The sequence below is a fragment of the Epargyreus clarus genome, unplaced genomic scaffold (genome assembly GCF_041222505.1).
Source record: "Epargyreus clarus isolate Ecla_fem2 unplaced genomic scaffold, WU_Ecla_fem_2.2 ptg000001l, whole genome shotgun sequence".
NCBI classification, from domain to species: domain Eukaryota; kingdom Metazoa; phylum Arthropoda; class Insecta; order Lepidoptera; family Hesperiidae; genus Epargyreus; species Epargyreus clarus.
The window spans coordinates 3,294,194-3,322,029 of NW_027332209.1; the positions used below are offsets into that span (position 1 = coordinate 3,294,194).

At 33.0% G+C, this 27,836-nt stretch overlaps 1 protein-coding gene across 1 annotated transcript; it reads right to left on the reverse strand.

The window, feature by feature from the left end:
* LOC140743373 (uncharacterized) lies at positions 1-27,836 on the reverse strand. The gene is made up of 8 exons (XM_073074569.1): positions 27,567-27,836; positions 8,265-8,475; positions 5,872-6,234; positions 4,568-4,753; positions 3,304-3,425; positions 2,405-2,575; positions 1,003-1,173; positions 1-764 (listed from the first exon to the last, which is right to left on the reverse strand). Exons 1-8 carry the CDS (start codon positions 27,756-27,758, stop codon positions 474-476), a joined length of 1,707 nt encoding a protein of 568 aa, XP_072930670.1. The 5' UTR covers positions 27,759-27,836; the 3' UTR covers positions 1-473.

The window sequence follows — 27,836 nt, forward strand, 5'->3', positions numbered from 1 at the left end:
TTAATAACAAAGCAATATATTATATCTCGATATATTTCTAACAATGTAAACAATAATCAAATATTTTTGAACATACATCCCATGACTATTAAATTAAAAAATTAAAGGTACTAAATAGCTAGTTGTCAATTGTTTATATTACATACCTCAATAAATATACTAGAAACTCACTTAAGATTTACAATTAGCACCATAATTTCAAATATTAATATAAAAATACCACTCCAAGCTTATTTTATTAATATGCTAGCTAACTATCTTTATTACTAAATTATAACTTAAAAATATATTTTATACACCACATCTCCTTTATTTTTTTTTTCAATTGTAACCTTAAATTGCACATCTCCGCTTTTCTAAAATGGTAAACATAATTCCTTTTTGTTATTATCATTTTTTTTTAAATCGCTTCAAAAACCTCTATTTAGCATTTGCACTCAATCACAGATTCCAAACTACCAAAAATAAAGGTATTACGCATACATCTTCTTCAATTCCTTTCTCAAAATTTTCCCAGAGCTTGTTTTAGGAATATCGTTTACGAAAACGACCTCTTCAATTTTCTTAAAAGCCGCCACTTTATCCGCTACAAACGTCTGGAGTTCCTCAGGGGACGCACTTTGGCCGTTTTTCTTAATGATAAATGCTTTGGGCGCTTCGCCATAAAACTGATGTGGTATTCCAACCACAGCAGCCTCTTGCACTGCAGGATGTGATCGGAGAATACTTTCTAGTTCTGCTGGAGCTACTTGCATACCTTTAACCTGTAATAACAAAACATAATAAACGTTAAGTTCCATTTTAAGTCCAACATACAACACGCCTGAACCAAATGTGTTAGCAAAGATAGACTACCATACCAATTTACCATTTATTAAAATGTTTGACGAATAGATAGTTAGAAATAACAAGCAAAATAAAATTAAATCATTTAAAATGTTGCTATTAGAAATGTGATTGTCGTTCTACTACTCGTAAATGAAATGGTATATGTCAAATCACCTTTATTAATTCCTTTATTCTGTCAGTAATAAATAATCCAGATTCAGGCTTATAGTATCCTAAGTCGCCGGTTTTGAAGTACCCATCATCTGTTAAGGAATCCTTGGTTTCCTTCTCGTTCCTGTAATAACCTCTCATCACTGTTGGTGCCTTGACATACAGTTCGCCAGTCTGTAACAAAATTTACATAGATATTATTTATTAGATATTATGTCATCAGAACATTTTGAATTTCTAAAACTTTTAAATTCACTATTTGCTCTTTATAACACACACAATAATATCACGTTTGAAAGTTATTAATGTTATATCAGATGAATTTATTGGGGCTTTTCTATTTGTTTTAATTTAAATAGTTTCACCTTTAGATTCTATTAAATTTAAAATATGAGTTAATACAAATTATTATGGTTTATTTTATTATGGACTTATTAAGGATTATAAAATATTAAAACAATTACATTTAAGCTAAACAGACTATAAAGCGCTGCGAGAATAATGATGTCTTATTAAATAAAATATCGAACACATAAACTGAAGTTAAACAGAGTGTTGAGTGCTTCTAGAATAATGATGTCACATTATTCTGAGCGAGCGATCGTATAGGAAGTTCAACGACTGTTTTAGACTGGCTAAATATAAACTGTGATTCTGTTTATCGAACGCATAGGCTAGAGCTATAATCAGTGTCTTGGATACAATTGGTGTCAATAGCCTAATGATTTTGTGACAGCGGATAAAGTAATTCATTTTTAATAATATTTACAAGTTACATTAATTTTATTTCGAAAGCGTAAGCTTAACACAAGTACATTAATATATCTATGATCTCGTAAAAAATATCATTTATATAATTCCAGTATTAAAGCAATTAAAAAGTTAAGAAGCATAATCAAAAATATAGTTTCCTAGACTTTTTCTTTTCCCATTTTAACTTTGTCAACAAATGTAGTATTTTTTTAGAATAAAGCTGATTTACCTTCCATTCCATACAATAATGAATTACGAAGACTGTTTATCTATATTAAGTGATTATCCTCGTCATAATATTACACAGACCTCGACATTTTTTCTATGTAAAAAAACGGACATAAAAAGAATTGCACTTTAAAATAATTGGCTATTATGTGCATGGAACAGAAAAAAACAAGGTGCATATATTTTTTGCCATGGAACAAGAAAATGTTCTTAAAATTTAATTATTTCGTCTCCTATTTATCATCTTCTTATAAAAATCCTTTCTGTAATTTATGATCTTGTTTTGTAATTATGCCTTTAATTGATTTCCTGAACGTTAAAATTTAAATATGATTAATACCTACTTCAAATGTGTGTTTATATCGTCAGAAAAGAAAATTTTAAATACAAATACTATTAAAAGTAATATTTTTTTTGATTCTACCTCTCCAATAGGGACGGCTTTGCCAGTCAGGGGGTCCACAAACTTCATAGTAACACTGGCCATGGGTACACCACTTGCAGAGTAGTCCAGGTCCTTGGAGCCTTTCAGAGTTGAAGTGGTAAGAGCTGATGTTTCAGTCGTCCCGTAACCTTGGTTGAACTCAAGATTGCCCTGAAACATTAAATATAAACAATTATTTGAATTCCACACAGTATAACTGCGTTGGTATCACCGCTCTACCTATTTCCATTATGTTCTGGTTTTTTCATTTTCTTTCGCGTTTTTATTTCATTCCTCATACTTATGTTGTAGATGGATAACAGTTAGAAATGATATGTTTTAAACTAGACATTATTGAAAACAAGATAATTTTCCGTGATTCAGTAGACATGTTAAGTAAACGATCTTGGTTGTTATCATTAGATAGCAGTCATTATATCTTATCAGTTTAACAGCTCATTGACATCGTTTACTTACTTCAAATGGAAAATGAATATGTGTAAATGAATAACCTGATATATTCCAGGATTCTGTTATGAAGGATATCATATTCGGTGTATAGAGAAGTTCTTGCACGGCACTCGTCTGACCCTATGTTTCTAATCTAATCTTAGGTTCCCGTTCCAACTTTATCATAATAAAATGCTGTTTACATTGATGTTTTCTGAGAATAGTTATATTTTTTGCGCATTTTTGAGCAATCTGGCTTCATATGGTGCAGCCATTTTTTATACCATTGGATAAATAGGAAGGAATAAAGTAAGTACCACGGGCATTGTCTGTACCAATGGTTCTTCTGAATACAAACACAATATCTAGGAATGAATTGAGAAATAAACACCAGTGTGTACCACTGGTATTATTATTATTCATTGTCATCATTAAAATTACAAACTTACTTTGCATTTTTCCAAGATCGCCTGAACATCAGTCGCGGCTAATGGCGCGGCTCCGCAAATTATGTTCCTGACGTGACGGAAGTGCTCTTCTTTGACGTCAGGGTGCTTGCCCAACAAGATTGCTGGAAAATTAACATAATGATATTGAGTTCTTAGGTACTTCAGAACATAATTATATTGAGTTATCGTTCTTGGTCCTTCAGAAGACACTTTAAACAAACAAATATTTATAAGATGGAAACAACACGTGTGATGGTTGATATATATACAAAAGGTACCAAAACATAATAATACATAGTAACTACATAATATCGGAAGATAAAAAAATATATCTACATAATAAAATTTAACAAGCAAGTTGAACTCAAATCTTTATTACTACGATACCAAATAATTATGCCTACGAGTCGGGATTATGATAAGTCTACTTTTGCATGGTTAGGATGACTTTTAGAAAATATAATAAGACATTCCTTTGTAAACCTAAGAGAAACAATAATGTTATTTTGCATACTTAGGATGAGTTTCAGAAAACATGATAAGACTTAGCGAACCTAAGAAACAATAATATATGTACCTCATTTCTTCCAAATCTTTATATTGTTTAGTCCTAGAAGAGGTCAAATGCTTTACATTTCACTCTGTCTATGTTAATATCCAGATAAAAAATTAATCTTTAACTTTATTTGTTGAAGGCTTCCGCTAAACGGCGAATGCACTGTATTTAGTGTGCGCAAAAATTTTGTCCTAAATATTTTCTAGGATAGATTTCAGAGAAACATATTTTTGGTCTAATTTTACTACTTTGAGTGAAAGTATGTCAACACCGTCCTATTTAAGCAAATCAAAATGGGTAAGTTTATTTTCGTCTCTGTAATCTTATTTACATGCCAAAGTAATAAATTGTGTCTTTGCAGTATGCGTTCCTGCTGATGGCAAGTGAACTAGTGAAATAGTGAACGCACTACCGCTCATGGATTTCTTTAATAAACTCCAAATAGTAATTGTAGTCATAACTGAAGTAGGCCAAAATGGGTAGCAACGCTTGAGGAATCAGTTAGAATGACAAAATATCTGCCCTCTAGCCTCAAGTGCAACTAACATCGTTAACTGTGCAAATAGAAATAGATTTGACGACAATGTTTTTCTAGTTTAACTACAGCACGTACTTTAATCTTTAAATAATAAAATGTAATAAAACCTAAGTCCTAAATATTTTACCGCCAGAAAATATATTTTTATATTATCTTCCATAACAACTCACCGATTGGAGGTACGACGTACAGCAGCGTTGGCTTTTGATTCTTCAGTATGTCCAAATACATGGTAGCCGAGAATCGTGGAACAGTGACCAACTTGCAGCCTTTAGCCAGATGACCAATCAACGTGATGACCAACCCATAGATGTGGAAGAACGGGAGAATGCAAGGCACGATGTCTTGGAAATCGCCTGAAATTAAAAATTAAAAGCATTATGCTTAAAACGTAAATCATTAAAACATAAATTAATATTTTATTAACCTATATAATAAAATAATCAATAAGAGACGATTTTAGGTAGGTATAGGCTGTGAAGCGAAAGCCTTTAAATTTTTATATACACAATCTTGAAACACTCGAAATGAAATTTTTTATATCAACAAAATTTAAAACCTATCTTTTGCCCGTATCTAGCCATAACTTTTCTGTATCTAGAAACGTTTAAATGAGCACCTATCCTCTTCAAACGCTACTAGTTACGTAAGGAACTTTAATTAGAATTGTTTAGCAGCATTCTACATAGCCTACATTGTAAAAGTTCGTTAACACTAGTAAACCAAGGCGAAGACTAAATATAAAACGTTGATATTTTGAAACAATGCCATAAAATAAGTAAAAACAAGAAGAAACATTGTAAACAACTTCGACATTCTTCAATGAAAAGAAGGCTGTGATGTTTTTAACAAAAACTAATTTTGGTACTTTTCTAAGTAAATAGAATTTTCATTACGTTTGACACTATGGCCATTAAATTAAAATTTCATAATTATATGTTATCTAATAATTTGCGTAACATAATATTGTGATGTGATTAAAATGATCAACATATAACTGGCATACGTCAAACGTTTGCTCAAAATTAGATAGTAAAGATTAATTGTAAGAAATAAAATTCTTGGCAATTTTGATAAATGCTAACAAAGTTGCAGGACATATGAATGATCGTTGCAATGAAAATATAAAATCTATTCGGATTCTACGTAACTTATTTATAGTAACCATGTATATTGCAAACAACATTGTAAATCAATTGAGTAATTTTACAAATAATGAAGTCTAGACAATACTATAATTATAATCAATCACTTAAATTATAATCACTGGCTTCAAATATAATACAATCACGAAAACATCGTGATTAAAGTCTAAAAGTTTTCTACGAATTTATCGAGGGCATCTAAAGTCCATAACTGATAATGGTGAAAAAAACTAAGCATTTATGTATATTTTAAATCATCATTAAAAAGGTATAGACTTGGTATATTCCGTTCTTAGCATGCTTAGAAAATATGTATTTTATGTTTTTACCTTGTGTAAGTATTGGGAAACTATTCCTTTCATTCTGCATAATCTCGATTCCTGCTTTCAGATTTTTGTATGTAATTTCGACTCCCTTCGGCAATCCTGTAGTACCACTCGAAAATGGAATGAAGGCGATATCATCATTTTGTTTATCCACTTTGTCTAGCAAAGCGTAATCAGCTTCACCCGACTCTGCTATTTCTGAATACTTGATCACTCCTTTGGGCACAGGCTTATTTGGTTTATCGATCAGGACTATTTTGGCTTGACTCTTTGCATGTTCCAGTCCTTTTAAGACTACGTCGTAACATTCGGGTATAGTTACAAAAATTTTTGGATTTGTGGTGGAGACTTGGTGGCTTATTTCGACTGAAAAATAAATAAATTAAGATTAAGTACACATATGACATTGTTTCGGTGAGTATCTGAACAGGATACAGAGGGAGGAGACGGCCCAGTGCCATCATTGCGGGCACCACGAGGATTCCGCACAGCACACGCTGCAGTACTGCCCAGCGTGGGAGTCTCAGCGGCGAATCCTCGTGTCAAAAGTGGGACCGGACCTGTCTCCAGCGGCCATTGTTGGGGCGATGGTTCAGCGCAGCGAAGCCTGGGAAGGCATGATCACCTTCTGCGACATAGTCATGTCCGCGAAGGAAGACGCCGAGCGAGCTAGGGAGCGCGCTGAACCCGCTCGGAGGAGGAGTCGCCGCGGGCGTAGATAACGCCGACCGGCGCGGTGTCCCTGTAGTTCCGGGACCAGAATAGGGCTACGGTATCCCCTGCCTGTCGTAAGAGGCGACTAAAAGGGGCTTCCGGGGTTGCGGGCGGCAAGAGTGGGAGCTCGAACCGCCCGGCTAGTGACCCCGGGAAGGACGGCGGTATGTGTGGTCGCATACCGTCGTGCCCACCAGACGGTGTGGCGAGCATCAAGCTCACCTGGGCAGAGCCCGATGGGGCAACGCGCTAAGAGGACTCCGGTTGCGTTCCTTTGGAGATCCCGGATTCCTCTACGCAGCGCCGAGGACGGCCACCGGGGGGGTTTTAGTGCGGTAAGAATCCCACATAACTCCGTGCCGCTCCCACGGCATAGGGTACCTTTTGAAGGTTTCCCCCTCGTAAACAAAAAAAAAAAAAAAAAAGTACACATATGACATAATTATTATATTCGGTGGTACACACTGGAAATTAATAAGCAACCAAAATGAGAAGACTTAGATGTCTTTAGCTTTAAAAAAATAACAAATATGCGCAAAAATAACCTCTTTTCTTTTGAAATTTGGCTAAAAAGTATATCACCTATCGCGTATATCACTCCATATGTATAAAATTATCCTGTTCAATCAAACCTGTCAACATTTGTAAGACTTTGTATTTAACAAGATTATTTTGAATTACATGACTTTAGGAATTGATAATATAGATATTACTTAAGATAAATAACGTTACATGAAATTTTATTCTACTTAGGCCCTGTCTCTAGCCTTGTCTTAATTCGTAGTTCCTGTTCACATTGTGAAAGTGACTTGAACTATTCAGCAAGATTTGTAGTCTGACTTGGCCAGGCAGGATATACTCGTAGATACGATACTCGAGGCCAAATATTATTTCTGATAATCCCTGTTTAACACAAGTTTAACTGGTTTATTTAAATGTTAATGACTACTGCATTTTTAAAAAAACAGACGATGTAAATATTATTGATTGTGGAATCTTGTTTCTTTTGTGATTGTTATGGAAATAACTGTTTTATAGCAAATAATGATATTTACAATCAAAATAGGAGTAGTAGTAACATCAGTCCTTGCTTTATAAGCAATTAAATGGCTTCAACGGCTGACAATGTGTCAGCCATTTAATGGCTGCCATAGTGTAATTTAGGCGGAATAATGCCGACATGTGCATTTAAGTGGTGCAAAAACGCGAAATCGAAGAAAAAGTGCGGAGAAATATAATTTTATTCGTAAATGATCTAAAAACTACATATTTTAATATTTTACAAACACGAAAATAAAGTACAGTGACAATTTCAATTGTCAAAACTGGTTACATTTTCTTGTTAGGAGTGGTTAATCTTTACTAATCTATGATATTAGCAGTAATATTCTGGGTCCAAATCAAAACATGTTTAATGTCGCTAACATTTTTAAATCTGGCATTTCCATCTAACCTTCGAAGATGGCAATACGATCTGCTGTATACACAAAACCTGCTCTTTTTGGAATCTATATAATACATGTTAATAGCTACGGCAAATGGGTTGCATGCTTATTTGCTGCTTCAGTTAAAATGTATTCATATGATAATTTGCACAGTATACATATTATATTTAAGTCAAGTGGTGTTATATTTTTCAACAACTTGAAATATATAAAAGAAAATGCTTGTATCTAACTTACACTCTTTATATATAGGGTTGATAGGAGTCAGCACGCACCCAGCCTGGAGGGTCCCGAAGGCGACAACGGGGAACTCTGGGCAGTTCGGCAACATGGCGGCAACGACGTCATCTTCTTTTAACCCAAATTTCTTCCTTAAGGAAGTGGCGAATATTGCCATATTCTTCTGGAGTTGCTCGTAGGTGTATGTCTTCTTCGTTTCTGCACATTCCTGGAAAAGAAAGAGAAAGAAGAGAATTTAGAGTGATGTTAATTTATGAATCTATTGTGAAGGATAAAGATATAAAATCAGCAATGACAACCTAGCGACTCCGCTTATTCTGCATGTCGGGAGGTTTTTATGCAATCTTAATCAACATCAGCTGGACTGCATGTTTGCTTGTTGTTTTAATTATCGTTTATGGATATCTGTTAAGTAGCTAAGGTTGATTACAGATGCCTATGAAGACTAAGTTGAATATGTACGAGTAGGAGTAGGAGTAGTATATTTGCCTTAACGGATATGCAGAATATAGTAGTTGACGTTACTATAATTGTACAACATAGCTGCTTACAAATTATTTCTTTTAAATTGAATAAGTTTACATTGTCCGGTAGATTTAGATCTGTTTCCAGTAAATGTTGATTATGATTTAAAGCGAAAATTCATCACACTGACCTGACCTGTATTAAATCATGTAACTCAACATGAAAAAAAACCTTAAAGACAAACTGCCCAAATATAAAAGTACATTGACATTATAGGAATTATATTTGGCGCCAGTCTGATCAATGTTGAATTATAATTGATGGTAGTAATTTACGACTCCACCATATGGTCGAGAAACTAAAATGTAAGGTGTATCCGATCCGTATTGGGAAACGGCACAAGACACAACAAGCTTATAACCGGATTGGGGTGAGGCCAGGAATGCAAACAACATGTTGCTGTTGATAAGGATTGCCAATTCAGTTCGCGTGAAGTCTAGCGTGGTCAACTTCTACTGACAGAAATAGAAGTAGAAATATCAATATGAATAGAAATATGAATCGTCCTCCATTATAATGCTACCGCTATAGTGCTGGGTCTCTTCTCAGAATGAGAAGGATTAGACCATAGTTCACCGTCTAGAAAAATCAACGTATTCTTTGGATATAATAGACTCTGTAGTAGCTCATGTGTACCATTTACTTCCCTAGGCTGAAACGGCAGAGTAAAGGGCAAGATTTAAGTTGAAATATATAAAAACTATGATTTAATGCATAGTTAACTTATATTCTAAAATAAAATAATATTAATTAAATCCATGTATGGATTTGTTAACTGACAGAATTAAGTAAATTATATAAATATGAGCTGTTTAAATATGTATGTTAAACAAATCATAGATAATTATGATACTTAATACATTTAAATGGATTAGAAACCGTGAAGGTCGTCCTTAATGGAGAATCCAATTTTAATTCACATATAAAATATTTTGAAAATAAACTTCAGTTAAATGCTAAGAAGTACAACAATCTGTAAATATAATAATAATATTAAAATAATAATATATTATAAACATAATAATATAATATAAGTTGTTTTCTATTTATAGTTTAATTTATTAATTTTAATTTACTGTAAATGTAGTTATAATTGTAAACGAAAATACTTTTTAATAGCCGCTGCCGCTCTTCACAGAAACAAATCCACCACCATTGATGAGAAAAAAGAGATCACCTCTCAAAAACCTTCCACTTTTAGACCACAATATAACGAAATTGTTATTTTTACGGAATTAGAGTAGCAAACAAGCTTTGCAGCTTTGCAGCTTCTTGTGGTTAGTGGTCACTGTCATCCATGGACATGAATAACTCCATACCGAACAGGTTCTAACTGTAGCCGACACCCTGTAGCATTCCCACGAATCTGTAATCTCGCACGCACCTCTGAATTTTTAGTCATGTGCGTATTGGAAATTAATTATTCATTTCCATAACGGTGAAGGAACATTCTTAGAGCATCTGCACGCCTAAATTTAATAATTTAGGCGCACAGACGGCCAGATGGACAGACATCGGAGGCTTAGTAATAGAATTTCTTTACGCTTTCGGTACGGAACTCTAAAATGTCTATCAATTTGCACTTAGCCAGTCCTTACACCAGAGGAGACCATACTCAGTAATGGTACAAGTAATGGGCGACGACGCACACAAATGTAAACCGTTGATTTAAATTTAAAAATAGTATTAACAACCATCATCGAACAGACCCTAAGTGATATAAATTAAACATTAGCAACTTGCAAATCTCGAAGTCCAACAGCCAATTGACCTACAATTATAATTATTTGTATTTATTTTCAAATACGCACGTCAGGGCCCGTTCAATTAGTGTGAGTGCGCTGACCGCAGTGGGTGGGAGTGACGCCAAATGCCCGACGAGAATGCCCTAGTAGCTAAAGAAATTTCTAGTAACATTTTAATCGTACGTTGATACTTCGTACCACGACCTTGTTAAAGTAAGATTGTTTTTATAACATTACAATAAGCAGTTTTGTATTATGTCGGTCGAAATTATTAATTCTTTTTTTTGCATGAAATGTAATTTTAAGCAAAATATGACAATTTCATTTTTTTTTTACGATGGTTAAGCGAAAAATGAATAAGGGTTTAAGTTTGTTTAACTGTGTATCACGGAACACAATCCAGACGTGGTACGAAAGAGATGACACTAGGGGTTCGACGTGTATCCATGAGGGATAAGAATTGGACAAATTATTCATTCTTTTACATTACTCGGCAGGATTCAAACAAAACTGTTTTAAGGAGGTCGTGGTACGAAAAAAAAATGTTGATTCAATATTGAAATAAAACTTTCCTGAACTATGATGGTTTTTAAAAGATGGTGGTAGGCCCCCTGCAGTCTAATCGGCTTGATGGATTTTTACATATGATTCGACAATATTGTGGGAGTCACAATATTTTTAAGTGGTCGGCATTCAGTTTCTATAATAATTGCTAGTCTTAAATGTGACTTTCAGTTGGTACCTATGAGATGATTACCACGCGCAGATGTTTGAAATAAACATATATTGGTAGGTACCGATCTGTAATGTTTTATTCGCGGTATCAGGATATTAATGTCTATTTCTACGTTATACTAGCTGCAATGCTAATGTGTTCTGAAGGTCTTTTCGGCATATTTAATGTTTCGAACTGACATCCGTAACCTATCGAGGAAGTAACCGTAATCTCGGATATGAGATGAAACAGCTGATTATGTGTGATATAATAACGCTAGTCATTAATAATAAGTTTATAAATACTTTCCGTACCAAATTTGACGATGAACAAGTATGCATAAGTTGTACAAATTTAATCTTTGATTGACAAAACATTGGACAGATACATTATTAATAACGGATGTAAGACACTTAATATTTCCAACACCTAAACGTCCAACATTTCAACGTGGCTTCTTCGTCACATAAAAATATACTTATTCACTACAGGAAAATCTTGTCAATAATTAAACAGGCACATATACATAAGTATTTTTAAGTGCGTCCGCGCCTTGCACAAAAACGCCTTTTAAATATTACTGTAGGCAGTTTCTTTTATTGTTTGAGTGAATTAAATTATACTTAACACAATACATAGGTTAATGTAAAAGTTAACCTACGTTGTTTAAATTGTGTTAAATCAAGTAAATTCGCTATTGTTAAATAATATATTTTAATGTCATGAAACGTTTTATGTCAAATCCTGCTGTCAAATCAAAATACAAACCCTTCAGGGTTCGAATTCCTAGCACCCTAAACTATTTCTGCCACATATATAATAGCAGAATAAACATATTCATCATTCTTCTTTAGGGGTAGCAATGTATTTTTTTTATAATATAGGAGAAGCAGACGAGTATGCAGAACACCTGATCTTAAATAGTTACTGCCGCCCATGGACATTTCAATCCCAGATAGGATTAGATATTCATACCTGGAACGTCTCGGAGGAGTATGTCTCTTATCGTTCTGGTTTGAAGGATGTGGTAAGGACCACACTCTTCAAACCAGAACAGAGCAGCGCATAACACTGCTGTTACGAGGCAGTAATAGGTGTGGCGGTGGTGCCACCGGAGTTGAGCCACAAAGGGTTCAAATCTATGGCCAACCTTAGCTAAAGTTTAAATATGGGCTCGGTGGCTCCATTACAAATGACCAGTTATTATCCGTACGTTAGCGAGATAAATTAAATAAAAGTGCTTTTTTAACCACATAAACCACCAACTGTAAGACGTCATGTACACATGATTCGCTCGCATAAGCGTCCGTTATTTATCACCTGTTACATCACATATTATAACTAACCCGGCGACCTAGAAATTCAATGTCAGCCTCGCTAAGGTTATATCCGCAAAAATCGAATGCGTTAGAAATAACGTTATGCTGTAATCATACTGATTTTTATATAATATAGGAGTAGCAGACGAGCATGCAGTCATGCAGGCAGTAAGTGGCTACTGCTGCTACCCTAGAGGATTAAATTGAAAAGCCTGGAAAAAGTATGTCTCACATACCACACCCTTCAAACCAAAACACAGCAGCGCTTAACACTGCTGTTATGAGGAAGAAATAAGAGTGGCGGTGGTGCCGCCGAAGTTGAACAACAAACAACTTCCGATAACCACCTTTATAAAGCACAGTAACAATTTGACTGCAAACTTTTTATCGGTCCCCGTACCATTTCGATCGTTTATTATGTTGACCGTTTACTGTATGTAAATTAGTATAATTAATGAGTTTTCAATCGAACACTCGATCTCGCTTCGATGGTTTGATTGATGATGTAATAACCGTTGCGTAGTAGCGCAGTGCAAATAGTAGGAAGGCAGTAATTCGGTACCGAAAATGACAATTAAATTGTTTTTAACCGACTTCCCAAAGGATGAGAGGTTATTTGTTCGTTATTTTTTTGTTAAATTGTTAAATCTTAGTTCCTATACAATCCGCTAGAGGCGCTTTGTATATGTAGATGAGGCATAAAATTTTGCGCAGGAGTTCCTTGAACAAAATAGATAAAAAATAAGAAATTAATGAGGAAATTTATCCGGAAGGAAACTAAATAAGAAACATAGATATTTAAAAAAATACATGCATATTTAAAAAAAAGATATATACTTAATTTTTAAATTATTGAACTCGGTCAGTTTCTTAGTAAAGTGTTCCGTAATTTATTATAAAAAGTTTATTTAATCTTGATTACATAATTTTTCATTTAAAAAAATACCAAAATAGATATTACATGTGTGTACGCAGCTTTACCATAACATAAGTGATGTAGACGTTAAAACGCCTATTTAGTGGCCTTGTTCGTTTATTATGGATATGCATACGAAAACCATCTAGAACATTTTGAACGGATGCCTCATTCACAAATGGATCTGGTATAATAATAAGTTATGTAGTTTTGCTGCGTATCTTCCACCAATGCCACCAATACCATCTTAAGAATAATATTGAAAAACTATCGTTCTAACTTTTAACATCCTATAATGTATTTAACATTATGATTAATACAGACATTTGTTATATTAATTTTTACGCGAATGCAGAGGGTAAATACCACGCTTTTTTTATTTTTACCCCCTTCGAACGGTTCGATTTATTTAAAATTTTGAACAATTATTAAGAACCGATAACAATACACGATTTTAATAATTTTATCCCATTCTCCTCATCAGGATCTTCAGGAATCAGGATTAACGATTTCCTTTGTGATTTTAGCAAGGTTTTTAGTTTTTAAACTGTCATTATTTTTAAAGTGTTGTTGGATTCATCTAAATTGTGGGAGTGGCATAGTCTACATGACTTCACATTTCAGCTATTTTTAAAGTGGTTCTTTTTCATTATATTTACTAGTTATTTGTATGAATCATAGTATTATATGGATTATATATAATAAAACTAGTCTCGGAAATGCTTTTGATATACTGCCCTTATACTTGTAACAAACTTCTTGTTCTTATGTATACTTGCCTATCTCCTGCTTATAAAGGGCTTATAAATTTATCATGTTATATCTTGATAACCGTGGTCGGTAACCTCCTTTCTGATTCACGCGAAATGAGATATCTACGAAACATTACTAATACGAGTTATTTTCATTCTTTTTCCTGGTTTATACCTTATACTCTTACTAACGATACTTTAACGTCCGTCTAGTCATGGCATAAAAGTATTATTATCAGTAAAGTTCGGCTAATAGTCGAAATTATGAGGGCTAAGATTAAATTTTCAGTTTTTTGGTGATTACTCTAGGAGCTACTAATTCAATCTTGGTGTCTTGAAATAAGTTAGAAGCTTAGATTGTGTCGATTAGAAAGAAGAAGAAAGAAAGAAAGAAAGAAAGAAAGAAAGAAAGAAAGAAAGAAAGAAAGAAAGAAAGAAAGAAAGAAAGAAAGAAAGAAAATACTTTATTCAGGAATATTGCAACACACAGTACAATTGCAAATAGAGAAAATAATTGAAAAAAATAATGCACGGTTATAAAACTAGTTACTAATAAAACTACTAACTAACTAACTCCCCGCCCGCCGGGTGACGACCCGCGTAGCGGAGCGGTCACCGTGCCGGTCTGACGCGCAAAGGGTCCCGGGTTCGATCCCCGGCCAGACAGATTTCTAAATGATGATTTTAGATGTCTGATTCTGGGTCTGGGTGACTACTTAACTAGTTACTAATAATTACTTACATATAGATACAGACTTTTGCTATTTTTGGAGTTTACTCCTTAAGAAACGATTTGAGTTATAAGGCCCGGTACGGAAATTTTATGAGGAGTAAAATCAAGTGTAACACGAAAAGTTGAGGCGTAACGGTAACCAAAATATGAATCAAGAGTGCTTTTATTAATTTAAAATACAGTAAGTTCAAATCCCATATGAAAGTAATTATTACAATAAAAATAATTAGCAATATATAAAACATTAAAACGTCATTAACTAATTTGTTTACATTTTTGCATAAATTAAGTTATAGGTTTGATCATTTATAAACACTGTGAAAAATATGAACATTGGCGCCATAATATGATTAACAATCTTTTATGAACGTTTTTAAAGAAGAGTAACATATAAAATCAGTAAGCAATTGAATAAGATATAATATTAGCAAAATAAGTTTTTAACATAAAGAGGCTTTTGTAAGTTACTGATATATTAATTTAACTTATAAAAATGGATGCATTATTGATCAGCACCATCTATCAACGATAGACGGGCAAAATCAAAACAGTATTATTTAATATTTATTACAGAATTATTGCTAATGAATTATGTTCAAAATAAGTTATATAAAATTAGCAATACGTTTTAAATGAATTCTAGAATTATAAAACATTCAGAAACAATCCAAATTACATATAATAACATGTTTATTGAGTCTCATATAAATTTCATCCGTAAATTGCAACAAGGATATTTTATAGATGGCAAAGAAATTATAATTATTAAGTTTTAAGTTATAAAACGTTTAACATTGTTTTAAATATAAATAATTATATTATATTAAAATTTACTTTAATATAAACAATTATATTAAGTTACCATTATAATATTTGGAACCAAAATACATAGATTGATAAACTTGCAAACTTACAATTTATAAAACTTGCCACTAGATGGCGCTAATTTATATTATTTTGTAACATACTTTATGTAATACGCATTATTGAAGTAATATAAATAATCCGAATAATTACAGATATATGTTTGTTTCTCTTATCATTTTAGCAGATGCGTTCATTTACCTACCCTTTTTTCTATTCGATATATATCATAATTATCATTCGTAAGGAGTAAACTCCAATCGTGCGTCGTAGCTGACACACACACACTTTTTTTTTTTTTTTTTTGCCAATTTCAGTATTATTTAGAAACTCCAGTTATTTTAATGACTTCGATATTTTAATTTTTTTTTTATAATATGAGAGTAGCAGACGAGCATGCACCTGATGGTAAGTGGCTACTGCCGCCCATGGACATCTGTAATCAACCCCAGATAGGATTAGATATTCCTACCTGAGGTCGGCCACAGATGCGCCGCTACCCCTGAGGACTAAGCTGGAACGCCTCGGAAAAGTCTATCTCCCTTACCACACCCTTCAAACCGGAACACAGCAGCGCCTAACACTGCTGTTATTAGGTAGAAATAGGTGTGGCGGTGGTGCCGCCGGAGTCGAACCTCAAAGGGTTCTACCACCTTCAAATGTAAATATAATATCTAACTCCTTTCGACATAGAATATTTTTTTGTCATTTTACAATGTAGCTTTATTAATTTATTATCTATGCTATATTAATTTAAGCGGAAAGATTAATTTATTATAGGAACAATAAACTGATAAAAAGATACGTAATCTAATAATCTTTGGCAATAATTTAGAGGGCTATGTCCCCTATGGACATATATAATATGAATTGAAGCTTTTTTACAAATTCTTCGGGGTTCGATGCGGTGGCACCACCTAATTCCACATTATGTATAACAGCACTGTGAAACTTCTGTTTCTTGGTTTAAAGGTCTGAACTATGTGGAAGGTAGAAAAGTGGAAAGTAGGATGTTTTAAGATTCGAATATAACTATTAGGGGTAGCGACAAATATGTCACCAATCACAATTATATACTCTGATCCTGAAATTGTTGAAATGATTAAAGATTCCATGAGTGGCAACTATCACTTATATGAAATAGAGATATAATATAGCAGAATAACATAGTGTTAGATTGGCAATGTATAAACTCAATCTATATAATGTTTTTTTTCACAATGCTGTGTCACATTTAAAGTGATGTCAATTCGCTGCATTCGCTGTCGTACTAAAATTTTCACTGAATAAATATGCCAAAAACCCAACACATAGCATAGACAGGTATCATTTAGCCTCGAAGAAAAACATTTGAACAATTCAGGAACATTTGTTATACTTATTATATCAGGTAATCTTATGCTCTAGGGGACTTAGCCTAAATTCCTACGTTAGGCATTACAGTAATCTAATCTAGGAGATTAGTATAAGACGGATATTCTTGTTAGGTTTAGAATTTTATCACTTTTATGTGCAAACAAGGTAAGTACCATCATAAATACCAAATATACGATAGTTGCTATTTGAAAACTAAGGCATGCTTCATACAGATGTTAATTTAGAATTATTATTGAAATGATGGAAAGAAAATTCGTAGCAAAAGTAACTACCATCAGGCAAAAATAGACGTCTACCAACCAGCGGTTTCATGACTTCAAAACAAATACTTCATGGTATGGTATCAAGTATGGTACGAACAAAAATAATACGAGTATAATTGCATATGTTTCTTTTTTCTTTCTTTCTATATAAAAGCTTGTAAAATGTTTATATATTTGTATTTAAATGAACTAAGTTATTTATTATTTTAATTTAAGTAATATTTATGTTTAAGTTACGCCCTTGTATTATTTTTTAAGTATTATTTAAGTTTAAGTTACTTCCTTGTGCATAAAAGCATTGTCATTTAAAAAATTAATTACGCATGCAGTAACAATGTTTATTTTGTTCTGCACTTAGCATTGATTAACTTATATTGTATTAAAAATACCTACAAAGTATATTGCATTCGTTAGCAGAACAATAAAATACTTGTTAAAATTAATGATTTAATAATAAAATGATTTATTAATATATTGTAAAATGTAATAGATATTTTTAATATTATGATTTTTTGTGCTACAAGCTGTATTTTCCACGCGTTTTTCTCCGAATTTAATTGTTCTGTTAATAACTCTAATTTTATTATAATTTTATCCTGAGGCGATTCATTATGATTGATTGTTCGATCTTCTACTACTATAATATAAAAGCGCGTTTTTTTAGTTTTAGTTATATAGAAGTAGCAAAAGAGCACGCAGTCCACCTGATGGTAAGTGGCCGATACCGCTCATAGAGATCTGTAACCGACCAACATATAGGATTAAAGCGTTACTTGACGCGGTCAGAAATGCGTTGTTACCAACTAAAATGCTTTTTGAAATTATTTCCATTTCTATACCCTTCAATCCAAAATACTGCAAAGTATCATTAGGTACTGCTATCTTTAAATACGTGTCACTTATGCTGAATTATTTGACGTGCTATCAGTGAAGTGACTGTTAAGTATTAATGCATATATTATTGAATACTTTGAATACGCACGGTCCATTGCAGTGTGAACGTAACCTTTGTAGATAACTTGTCAAAACGTACTTTTATAATCACTTTGTGGTACCGACGAAACGTTATTATTTAATGCTTTAAGGGTAGGTATAATTGGGTTTGGTTAATTTCAAAAAATCTATAGCTTTTCGAAGTTAAGTATTATATTTTTCGAAAAGTATTTTTTTTCCGAAAAATGAGGTGAATGAAAGTTGTACATAATACTCACAAATAGTTTTTGCTAGAAATTTTAGCTAGAAATTAGACGTGAATGGTACTTGAAACTATGGTCTAACCCTAACAAAAACCCAGACCCAAAAGTGGGGCAGTAGGTAATATATCTATAGATTACTACATATAATCTGGGGAAGATTTAAGTCATACTACAGACCGGGATCCTATAATATTCTAAACGACTCTATGTAGAGAGCGATACTTAGTGAAAACCTATGCACCCAAATAAATGGCCAAATGCTTGTGACTTACCCCTCGAAAGAAAGTATAATTATTATGTATTTATATTTATTTAAATAAAATTAGTTTGTAATATTTCAAATGAATAATAACTATTTATTATTAATTCATTACATTTTGTAATAATTCTTAATTTTAATCTTATCTTAATCTTAATCTTAAATTTCCAAAAGTTTTAAAAACAAAACGTCATTATACCCTATTATTAAAGTGTATTTGGAAATACAACAAAAACTCGGACTTAACACAGACGCTAGCCAAACTTTCCAAATCATTGTTTAGTACCAAAGTGCATACTTTTTTCGAACGTGACAAGTTTTGAGTTTTAATGAGGCAATACGAAAACGTTCTAGAAATCTAGATTTAAGGTCTGTCTGGGTCACGCCACTCACGTCTTTAAATGCTACTCGTATTGTTCTAAACTAAAAGAAATAATTAGCATAGAGTGCGTATCTATGTACCTACACAGTATATGGCGCTAACACTTTAGTACGATATAATTCGTAGATGTCTACCGTATTGTCCCTGTAGTTCCGGGACTAGAATAAGGCTACGGTATCCCCTGCCTGTCGTAAGAGGCGACTAAAAGGGGGGCTTTCGAGGTTGCGGGCGGCAAGAGTGGGAGGTCGAACCGTCCAGCAAGCGACCCCGGGAAGGACGGCGGTTTGTGTGGTCGCAAACCGTCGTAAACACTACATGGTGTGGGACGAGCGAAAACTGCTCCCCCAGGGTAGAGCCCAATCAGGGCATCGCGCTTAGAGGGCTCCAGTTGTGTTCCGTCGGAGATCCCGCAGTTTTCCAACAAGCCGGCGGCCACCGAGGGGGTTTTAGTGCGGTGAAAATCCCACATAACCCAGCGACGCTCCCACGTCGTCGGGTACCTTTTGAAGGTTTCCCCCTCGAAAAAAAATGTGTGCCATATATTCGAAAATACTAGCTTGGTTTTTAAATAAAATAATACTTCATTTTTATAAGTACGATGTTACCTCCTCGGTCGAATCATACCAGCTCTACCACATTTCTAGGCCTCACTAACTGTAAAGGTTAGTTAGATTTGCTAGTAGCTCAATAACTAAATTGTAAACAGCATCTTAGAAATGGTTACTAGTTAGTGTAATTATAAAGCGCTACAACCAATTGAATCATTTGCAGTAGAGAATAACTCGAGGTGAATGTACTATCCTATTTGTAACGTTTGACCTAATTCATTACTACTAGGTATTTCGTGTAAATCTACATAACTGCATACATAAAACTAAATCAAAGTCATTTACATTGAAGTGAGTAGTTATAGTCACCCATGTAGAGTCATAGAGTAGAGTAATAAGGTCATGTGGGTATGATTTGCGGTAATATAAGAGATTGTAGGATCATGGGGGCCTACCACCAACTTTTAAGAATCATCATAGGTCAGGAAATTTTGGAGTTTACTCCTTAAGAAACGATTTGAGTTATAAGGCCCGGTACGGAAATTTTATGAGGAGTAAAATCAAGTGTAACACGAAAAGTTGAGGCGTAACGGTAACCAAAATATGAATCAAGAGTGCTTTTATTAATTTAAAATACAGTAAGTTCAAATCCCATATGAAAGTAATTATTACATTAAAAATAATTAGCAATATATAAAACATTAAAACGTCATTAACTAATTTGTTTACATTTTTGCATAAATTAAGTTATAGGTTTGATCATTTATAAACACTGTGAAAAATATATACATTGGCGCCATAATATGATTAACAATCTTTTATGAACGTTTTTAAAGAAGAGTAACATATAAAATCAGTAAGCAATTGAAAAAGATATAATATTAGCAAAATAAGTTTTTAACATAAAGAGGCTTTTGTAAGTTACTGATATATTAATTTAACTTATAAAAATGGATGCATTATTGATCAGCACCATCTATCAACGATAATCGGGCAAAATCAAAACAGTATTATTTAATATTTATTACAGAATTATTGCTAATGAATTATGTTCAAAATAAGTTATATAAAATTAGCAATACGTTTTAAATGAATTCTAGAATTATAAAACATTCAGAAACAATCCAAATTACATATAATAACATGTTTATTGAGTCTCATATAAATTTCATCCGTAAATTGCAACAAGGATATTTTATAGATGGCAAAGAAATTATAATTATTAAGTTTTAAGTTATAAAACGTTTAAATTTTTTTTAAATATAAATAATTATATTATATTAAAATTTACTTTAATATAAACAATTATATTAAGTTACCATTATAATATTTGGAACCAAAATACATAGATTGATAAACTTGCAAACTTACAATTTATAAAACTTGCCACTAGATGGCGCTATTTTATATTATTTTGTAACATACTTTATGTAATACGCATTATTGAAGTAATATAAATAATCCGAATAATTACAGATATATGTTTGTTTCTCTTATCATTTTAGCAGATGCGTTCATTTACCTACCCATTTTTCTATTCGTATTCATAATTATCATTCGTAAGGAGTAAACTCCAATCGTGCGTCGTAGCTGACACACACACACTTTTTTTTTTATTTCTATATCGCATCAACATTATTTTGTTTCGTACCACGACCTCCTTAAAACAGTAAAATATTCCGTCATACGCAGTTGAACAAAGTTAAACCCTGATTATTTTTTTGCGCTTATCAATTGTATAAATACAACTGAAATTGTCGTATTTTGCTTAAGAAGTTAAATTTCCTGCAAAAAATAATTTCGTCCGACATACTACAAAACTGATTATTGTAATATTATAAAAAACAATCTTACTTTAACGAGGTCGTGGTACGAAATTTCAAAGTATGATTAAAATAATATTGTTTTAAGAGATGGTAGTAACCCTCAGTATGGTAGTAAGGTTCGAATGGGGAAGTGCCATAGCCACCTATCACTACCGTAAAGTAGTTTTTGGAGTAAGTAAGGGTGTGGATGATTGCTGGCTGGCGGGTGTGAAGTTGCAATAGTAGGGGAGCCCACGATGCTAAATGTGTAGAAACTCGAGCGTCTTTGGGACCTTTACGCTTGTGTAGATTAGATATTAAAATGAAGAAGCGGTTATATGATATTTTTCGATTCAGCGGGGGGTTTTCTTATTATGACAATTTGAAAAAAAAAGTATGAGATTGTGTGAAGAATAATGTATTTTCCCAAAAATTAGCCTTTTCCTTTAGTTTGTGATGCATCATTACTTCCCAGGGGTTCATGCTAATAAGTGGCACTATCAGAAAGCATAATAATACAGGATGTTTTTTTTTTCAAAATGACTTTTTTTCACTACTTCGACGTGTGGTAATCGGCAGATTATGATGTTTCCCGTTTTCTAGCATTATTTTCTTTATATTAAAAAGAAAATTGACCACGCTCGAGCGTATCCAGTGATCGATTTTTTTGATTCTGCAAACCCCTCGACGTATAAAGCTCATTTAGGGTTTAGGATACTCTACAGGGTGTAAGGTATCTCCCATATCTTAGTCTGATGCGCTCGAGACACTCCCGAAATCCCCTCTTGGGCTCCCCAACTACAATGCATCTGTGATCGGTTTCAGATAGAATCCCTGTTTTGTATGACGTTGCACATTGTAGATACATTTTACATTTACACTATTAAATTGCATTATTTACCATTATAAAGCTGAAATAAATGTAGCGGTAGAACCAACACAGTTGAATTTCGTGAGTTTTTAGGGTTCCGTACCTAAAGGGTAAAAATGGAATTGTATTACTATGACTTCTTTTTCTGTCCATCTTTTCTCGCTTTATACTCGTACATAGAAACCGTAATAGATAGACAATTTATATTTTCACAATACTAAAAATAAAAATTAAATGAAAATATTATGGTACGGAACACTCCATTTGCGAGTTCGACTTGCACTTGGCCAATTATTAAATATACTTTAGGTACACTGTAGGTACTTTACAATGTAGGTACATTGTTTATCGCAATCAGTTAACTCATATTAAAGTGGTCGGAATTCGTTTTATAGGCCAAGGATATTTGCCTTTAAAATTACTTCCTAATAATACTGTTTGTGTGTTTAATCAAGTTGCGTCCCAAAATATTTTTAGTATGTAATTGACGTATTAAAATGTCACTGACCGTGCCATTTTAATTCACGGTCTAAAGTGCGAATTTATTGGTGATTTGATTATTAAGAGTAAAAGATACGTTCTATTAATTCTTTCTTCAATGCCTTTTAATATTTTGTCACAGGAAAAGCCATATTTTTCAGAATATAGAAGTAGCATAGCGTGCAGTCCGCCTGATGGTAAGTGGGTGCCACCCATTAACAACTGTAATCAACCCCAGAGAAGATTATATATTCCTACCTGAGGTCGGCCACGAGATGCGCCGCTACCCCTGAGAACTAAGCTGGAATGCCTCAGAAAAGTATGTATACCTTACCACATCCTTCAAACGAGAACACAGCCGCGCTTAACACTGTTGTTATTAGGCAGAAATAGTCTACCTTCTGTGATTTTTGCTCATAGTTACTATGTGTTTTCGTATCATTTTACATGTGTTACTGCACTTGAAGATTATTTTGACATTATTGTCACTTCGATTGAACTCATTCAACAAACCGTTGACCCGCTCGCATATAGAATGCCGCGAGTGCGAGACATGCCAAGTCCAAATATATTTCTATGCGTAAAGATATATCTATGACGGGTCACCTCAACTCGCTTATACTTCATATTTGTGAGAGAACATACAAAATCTTTTATGTTGCAATCCTTTCTTAAATTGCATCTTTTATTACCATAAATTATCCGCATTGGAGCACCATTGTGAAGTTTGTGTAAGGTGATTCCCCGTCGTAGGATAATAGTCTTAAAACCTAACGCAAGCGGTTGTATATACCTAAGTATAAAGAGTTTGTAACGTGGAATCTGCTGACTGACGGTTACGGTGACTTTTCCATCAGGTGGCCCGTCTGCCTTATCGCAAGATTTAATAAATAATTGACAAAACAAAGACAATACTACATTATCCATTCCTAAGACTAAATTCCCTTATCGGTTAATTCTCGGATATAATTAACAGATATGGTGCAGGTTATTTGTAGTACACGATGACTTTAAGAACCTTATAGTAATTATAAAGTACAGAGAATAAACATACGTTAGAGGCATATCATAATGTGAAGCGCGAGATATAAAACATCGTTGTCTATCCATTATTTTCCCACTGCTGGGCACTCTTCTCAGAGTAAAAGGGATTAGGCCATGGTCCACTAAGTGTGAGTTGGTAGACTTCACACACCTTTAAGAACTTTTGTTTAGAATTCAACGTTCAAGTGGAGTGAATGAGTTATAATTTTTAATTCTACTCATTTTAGTATTAACAGGAAATACCACACCTATGTCTATGAGGCAATTCTGTTTTAGTGGAAAAGTGTAGATACCGGCTGACTTACTCGTATATAAGGCGACCATTTAAGTCCCCGGGAGTGGGAGTGGAGTATATGAGATCGGTTTTATGTTTAACCTATCCTTTGAGGCGCCCTCAACGCGCTCTACATTACTTAATTTGTAGAGCAAAATGATGTATCTACTATTTACCTATTATATTAGCATACTTTTCTCCCATTTTGTTTTATGAATTCGTATAATATCTATTATATAGGTATAACAAGTAAATAGAAAATAAAACGATCTAAAGTAGATAAATAAAAACAATAAAGATTTAGTTTAAATCTTAGTACGGATTATCTAGATTCTATGGAATTCTACGGAATCTAGACGGATTATAAACAGACACAGACAGATTATAATTATAGTTTCAGGGAAAAAGAATAATCCAAAACAAACAACAAAAATAAGAATATAATATCTATTTTCCCAACAATTAAATATTAATAAGGTTTAAGATATCAACTTTTTTTATGTTAATAAGGAACTAATTAAAATATTTAACTATTTTGATACAATATTTAATAATGACTGCAACCGGCGTACCTACTGTTTAATCCATTTCATTAAAGTTTATAAGAATTAATAGAATAAAGGTTAAGGTTAATTAATTATCTACCTTGAACATGAGTTTTATATATCTTCAAGACTATTTTTAATAGTACCTAATTAAATAAATAATGATCTATGCATGTATCGACAATAGAAATATTTTAATTTATTAATGTAATATGAAAATTTACAATCCAACCCAACCCAACCTCATGCTCTGGCACTTTTATAGTACATACAGTAGGTATTGGCTAAAATAAAACCCATACACACGATACAGTGTCGCATAGTGGCAAATGTATGCCGTGTCGTGGTCGATATCGTGTCGTTAAATTTTAAGATGTGCATCGTAAAAAATCACGACTTCGCGAAAATTGTTTGAAAAAAACAATCCTGTGTCATTATTTCGCAATTTACTCGTTATTCTCAGTTAATGAAATAAAATCCTATAAAGTCATAAATATCCTCAATTAGGCATATTTAAAATTCTCAAGACCTACTAATAGCTAACGTTTTCATGGTAAATAATTTATAACAATAGTATCCGCCACATTAATTGTTAATAATTGTTCTTTTAAAATATAAAAGTTAATAAACCTTAAACGTAAACAATGCAAGGGTATATTTATCGTTACAGAACAATTATAAGACATTGTGTTTTTGTTATTATGATTAAGGTTAAAGCTTAATGCTTATCAATTATGTACATTTTAATTATCCATACTATCGTTTTAGTTAACCTGATGCAAATTGAACGTAGATAAATACATTTATAATCCTAAAATATAATAAAAATGGAATTGCATATGTGCAGGTAACTGGTCAAATTTAGAATGCCCAGCAACAAGGCAAGGACTATTTATTAACTGAAAAATATTTACAATTATAATTAAATTTACAGAAAATTACAAATAATAAATTTAACTATAAATATAAAATAACTTATTTACAAAATTTACATATATACAAAAATGAAAAACAAATATATATAAAAACAAAAACACTACCATAAAAAATTGTCACCATCACTGTCTTTGGGCAAGGTTCCCAAGACGCTGGCAGCATTTCCTCTCTGAATTGCTATACCAATTCTTTGAATGGTATAGCAAATGAGAAATGAATGAATGAATGCCCTATATCACAGTGCACGATGATCATAAGTACTGTTTTGACTGACAAACAGTATCGTAATCGTTATTACGATACTGCTTGTCAGTCTAAACAGCCTACACTGCCTATTGGCAGATAGCAGTTTAAAAAAACATTTTAGATTTGGATCCATCCTAGATCGCATTATTATCTAACCTTAGTAATCAAGGTCAAGGCTCCTATGAAAATAAACAAAAGTAGATGTTTTGACAACATGTGATTATTACCTACAAGTGACAATTATTTTTTAATCAGGACATAATTTCGGAAAAGTAAGGAAAGCTCAGCTTGGCGCAAATTTCCTTTAAATAAGCAGTTAATAATACATTAATATTAATAGTTCGAAATTTACGATATAAGTGCAATGCCACCAGTTACGATAAACATAAATAATTTTTATCGATATTAAATGTGGTAGACCTCTGTATGATTGAATACGAAGTAACCGCAGCCACACCCATTTCTGCCCTAACAGGGGCTTTAATCAGGATTAGAGCTTAATTACGATTAACGCTGACTGTGTTTTGGTGTGATATGACGGTGTTACTTTGTATCCTCGCTACTTAGTCCCCAAGAGTACCTATTGTCATGGGTACTTTAGTGTCATTTTAGACATCCATTTTAAGTTTCCACGCAGAGGAGTAAAGAATACTTAAATATGTTATATATTTTTTTGAAGTCGCCTAGCATCTCTCAGGTGATCAAAGTGGAATAGGTCAAAAATATGCAATAAACGCACATATAGTCAACTAAGACAAATGAACGACCCACCTTATTTAAAATTATTAGCACGATAATCATCAGATGGACTGCACTGTCACTTCAACTAAGAATTTCAAATAATAACAGAAAAGACGAAGTCTACATAAAATTCGCAATAGCTACATACACCTAGTATTTTTAAACTCGTCTTGAATTATTATCGGGCAATACAGGCAGAAGCAATTTCACTTTCCATTTATGTAAGTTTTATAGCACAACATTGATACCCGCTCTACATTGTAAGCGGTGGACAACTTGATAACAAGTAGCTCTCTAGAAAAATAAAGGAAATATGTTTTTTACAAGATGTTATAAATTAGTAAATATTTTATAATTGTTAACCAGGAAGTGAGTTAAATAAATAAAAGTCAGGACTTTAATTAAATAAAAGTCTCATTTGTTTGACTCATAGGTTTGACTACCAAATATAAGGAAAAATAACCAGAATTACCTTATTACTAGATTATTTCAATTAGATTATTTTAATTTTTTATACACGATGTACTTGGACATGTAGCACATTACGTATATTTGTGCAAGGGTAGGTACTGATTATTTCGTAACCTAAATTGTGAACCTACACCTGTTAGAATGTATTCGTAAACGTTAGGTACTATTATGTAGTAGGTACTTTTCATTAGATAAAGGCAAATATTTCAATTTCAAGTGTTCCTACTGATATTTTTTTAATTTATTAAAACGATTTATTTATAATAAGTATGAAGTATAAAATTAAACTCACAAGAGCCACATGTTTCTTAAAATGCGAGGATTCCACCCACAGTCTGTCCAAAAACCTTGCATTTGGCATAACGATATCTTGTAAGGGCGATTTTATTATAAAATCATCATTTTTGTTCAAAAATGCACTAGTCGAGAGCTGCCTCATTGATTTCAGCTCTTTGATTTGACGCAAGAGCAGTTTTCGCGCCATGTTTTGCGAAGTTTTCACCGGTTCGCGCGCGTTTTCACCGAAGACACAGAGTCTACTGAACGTTGACCGGCCCGTTCG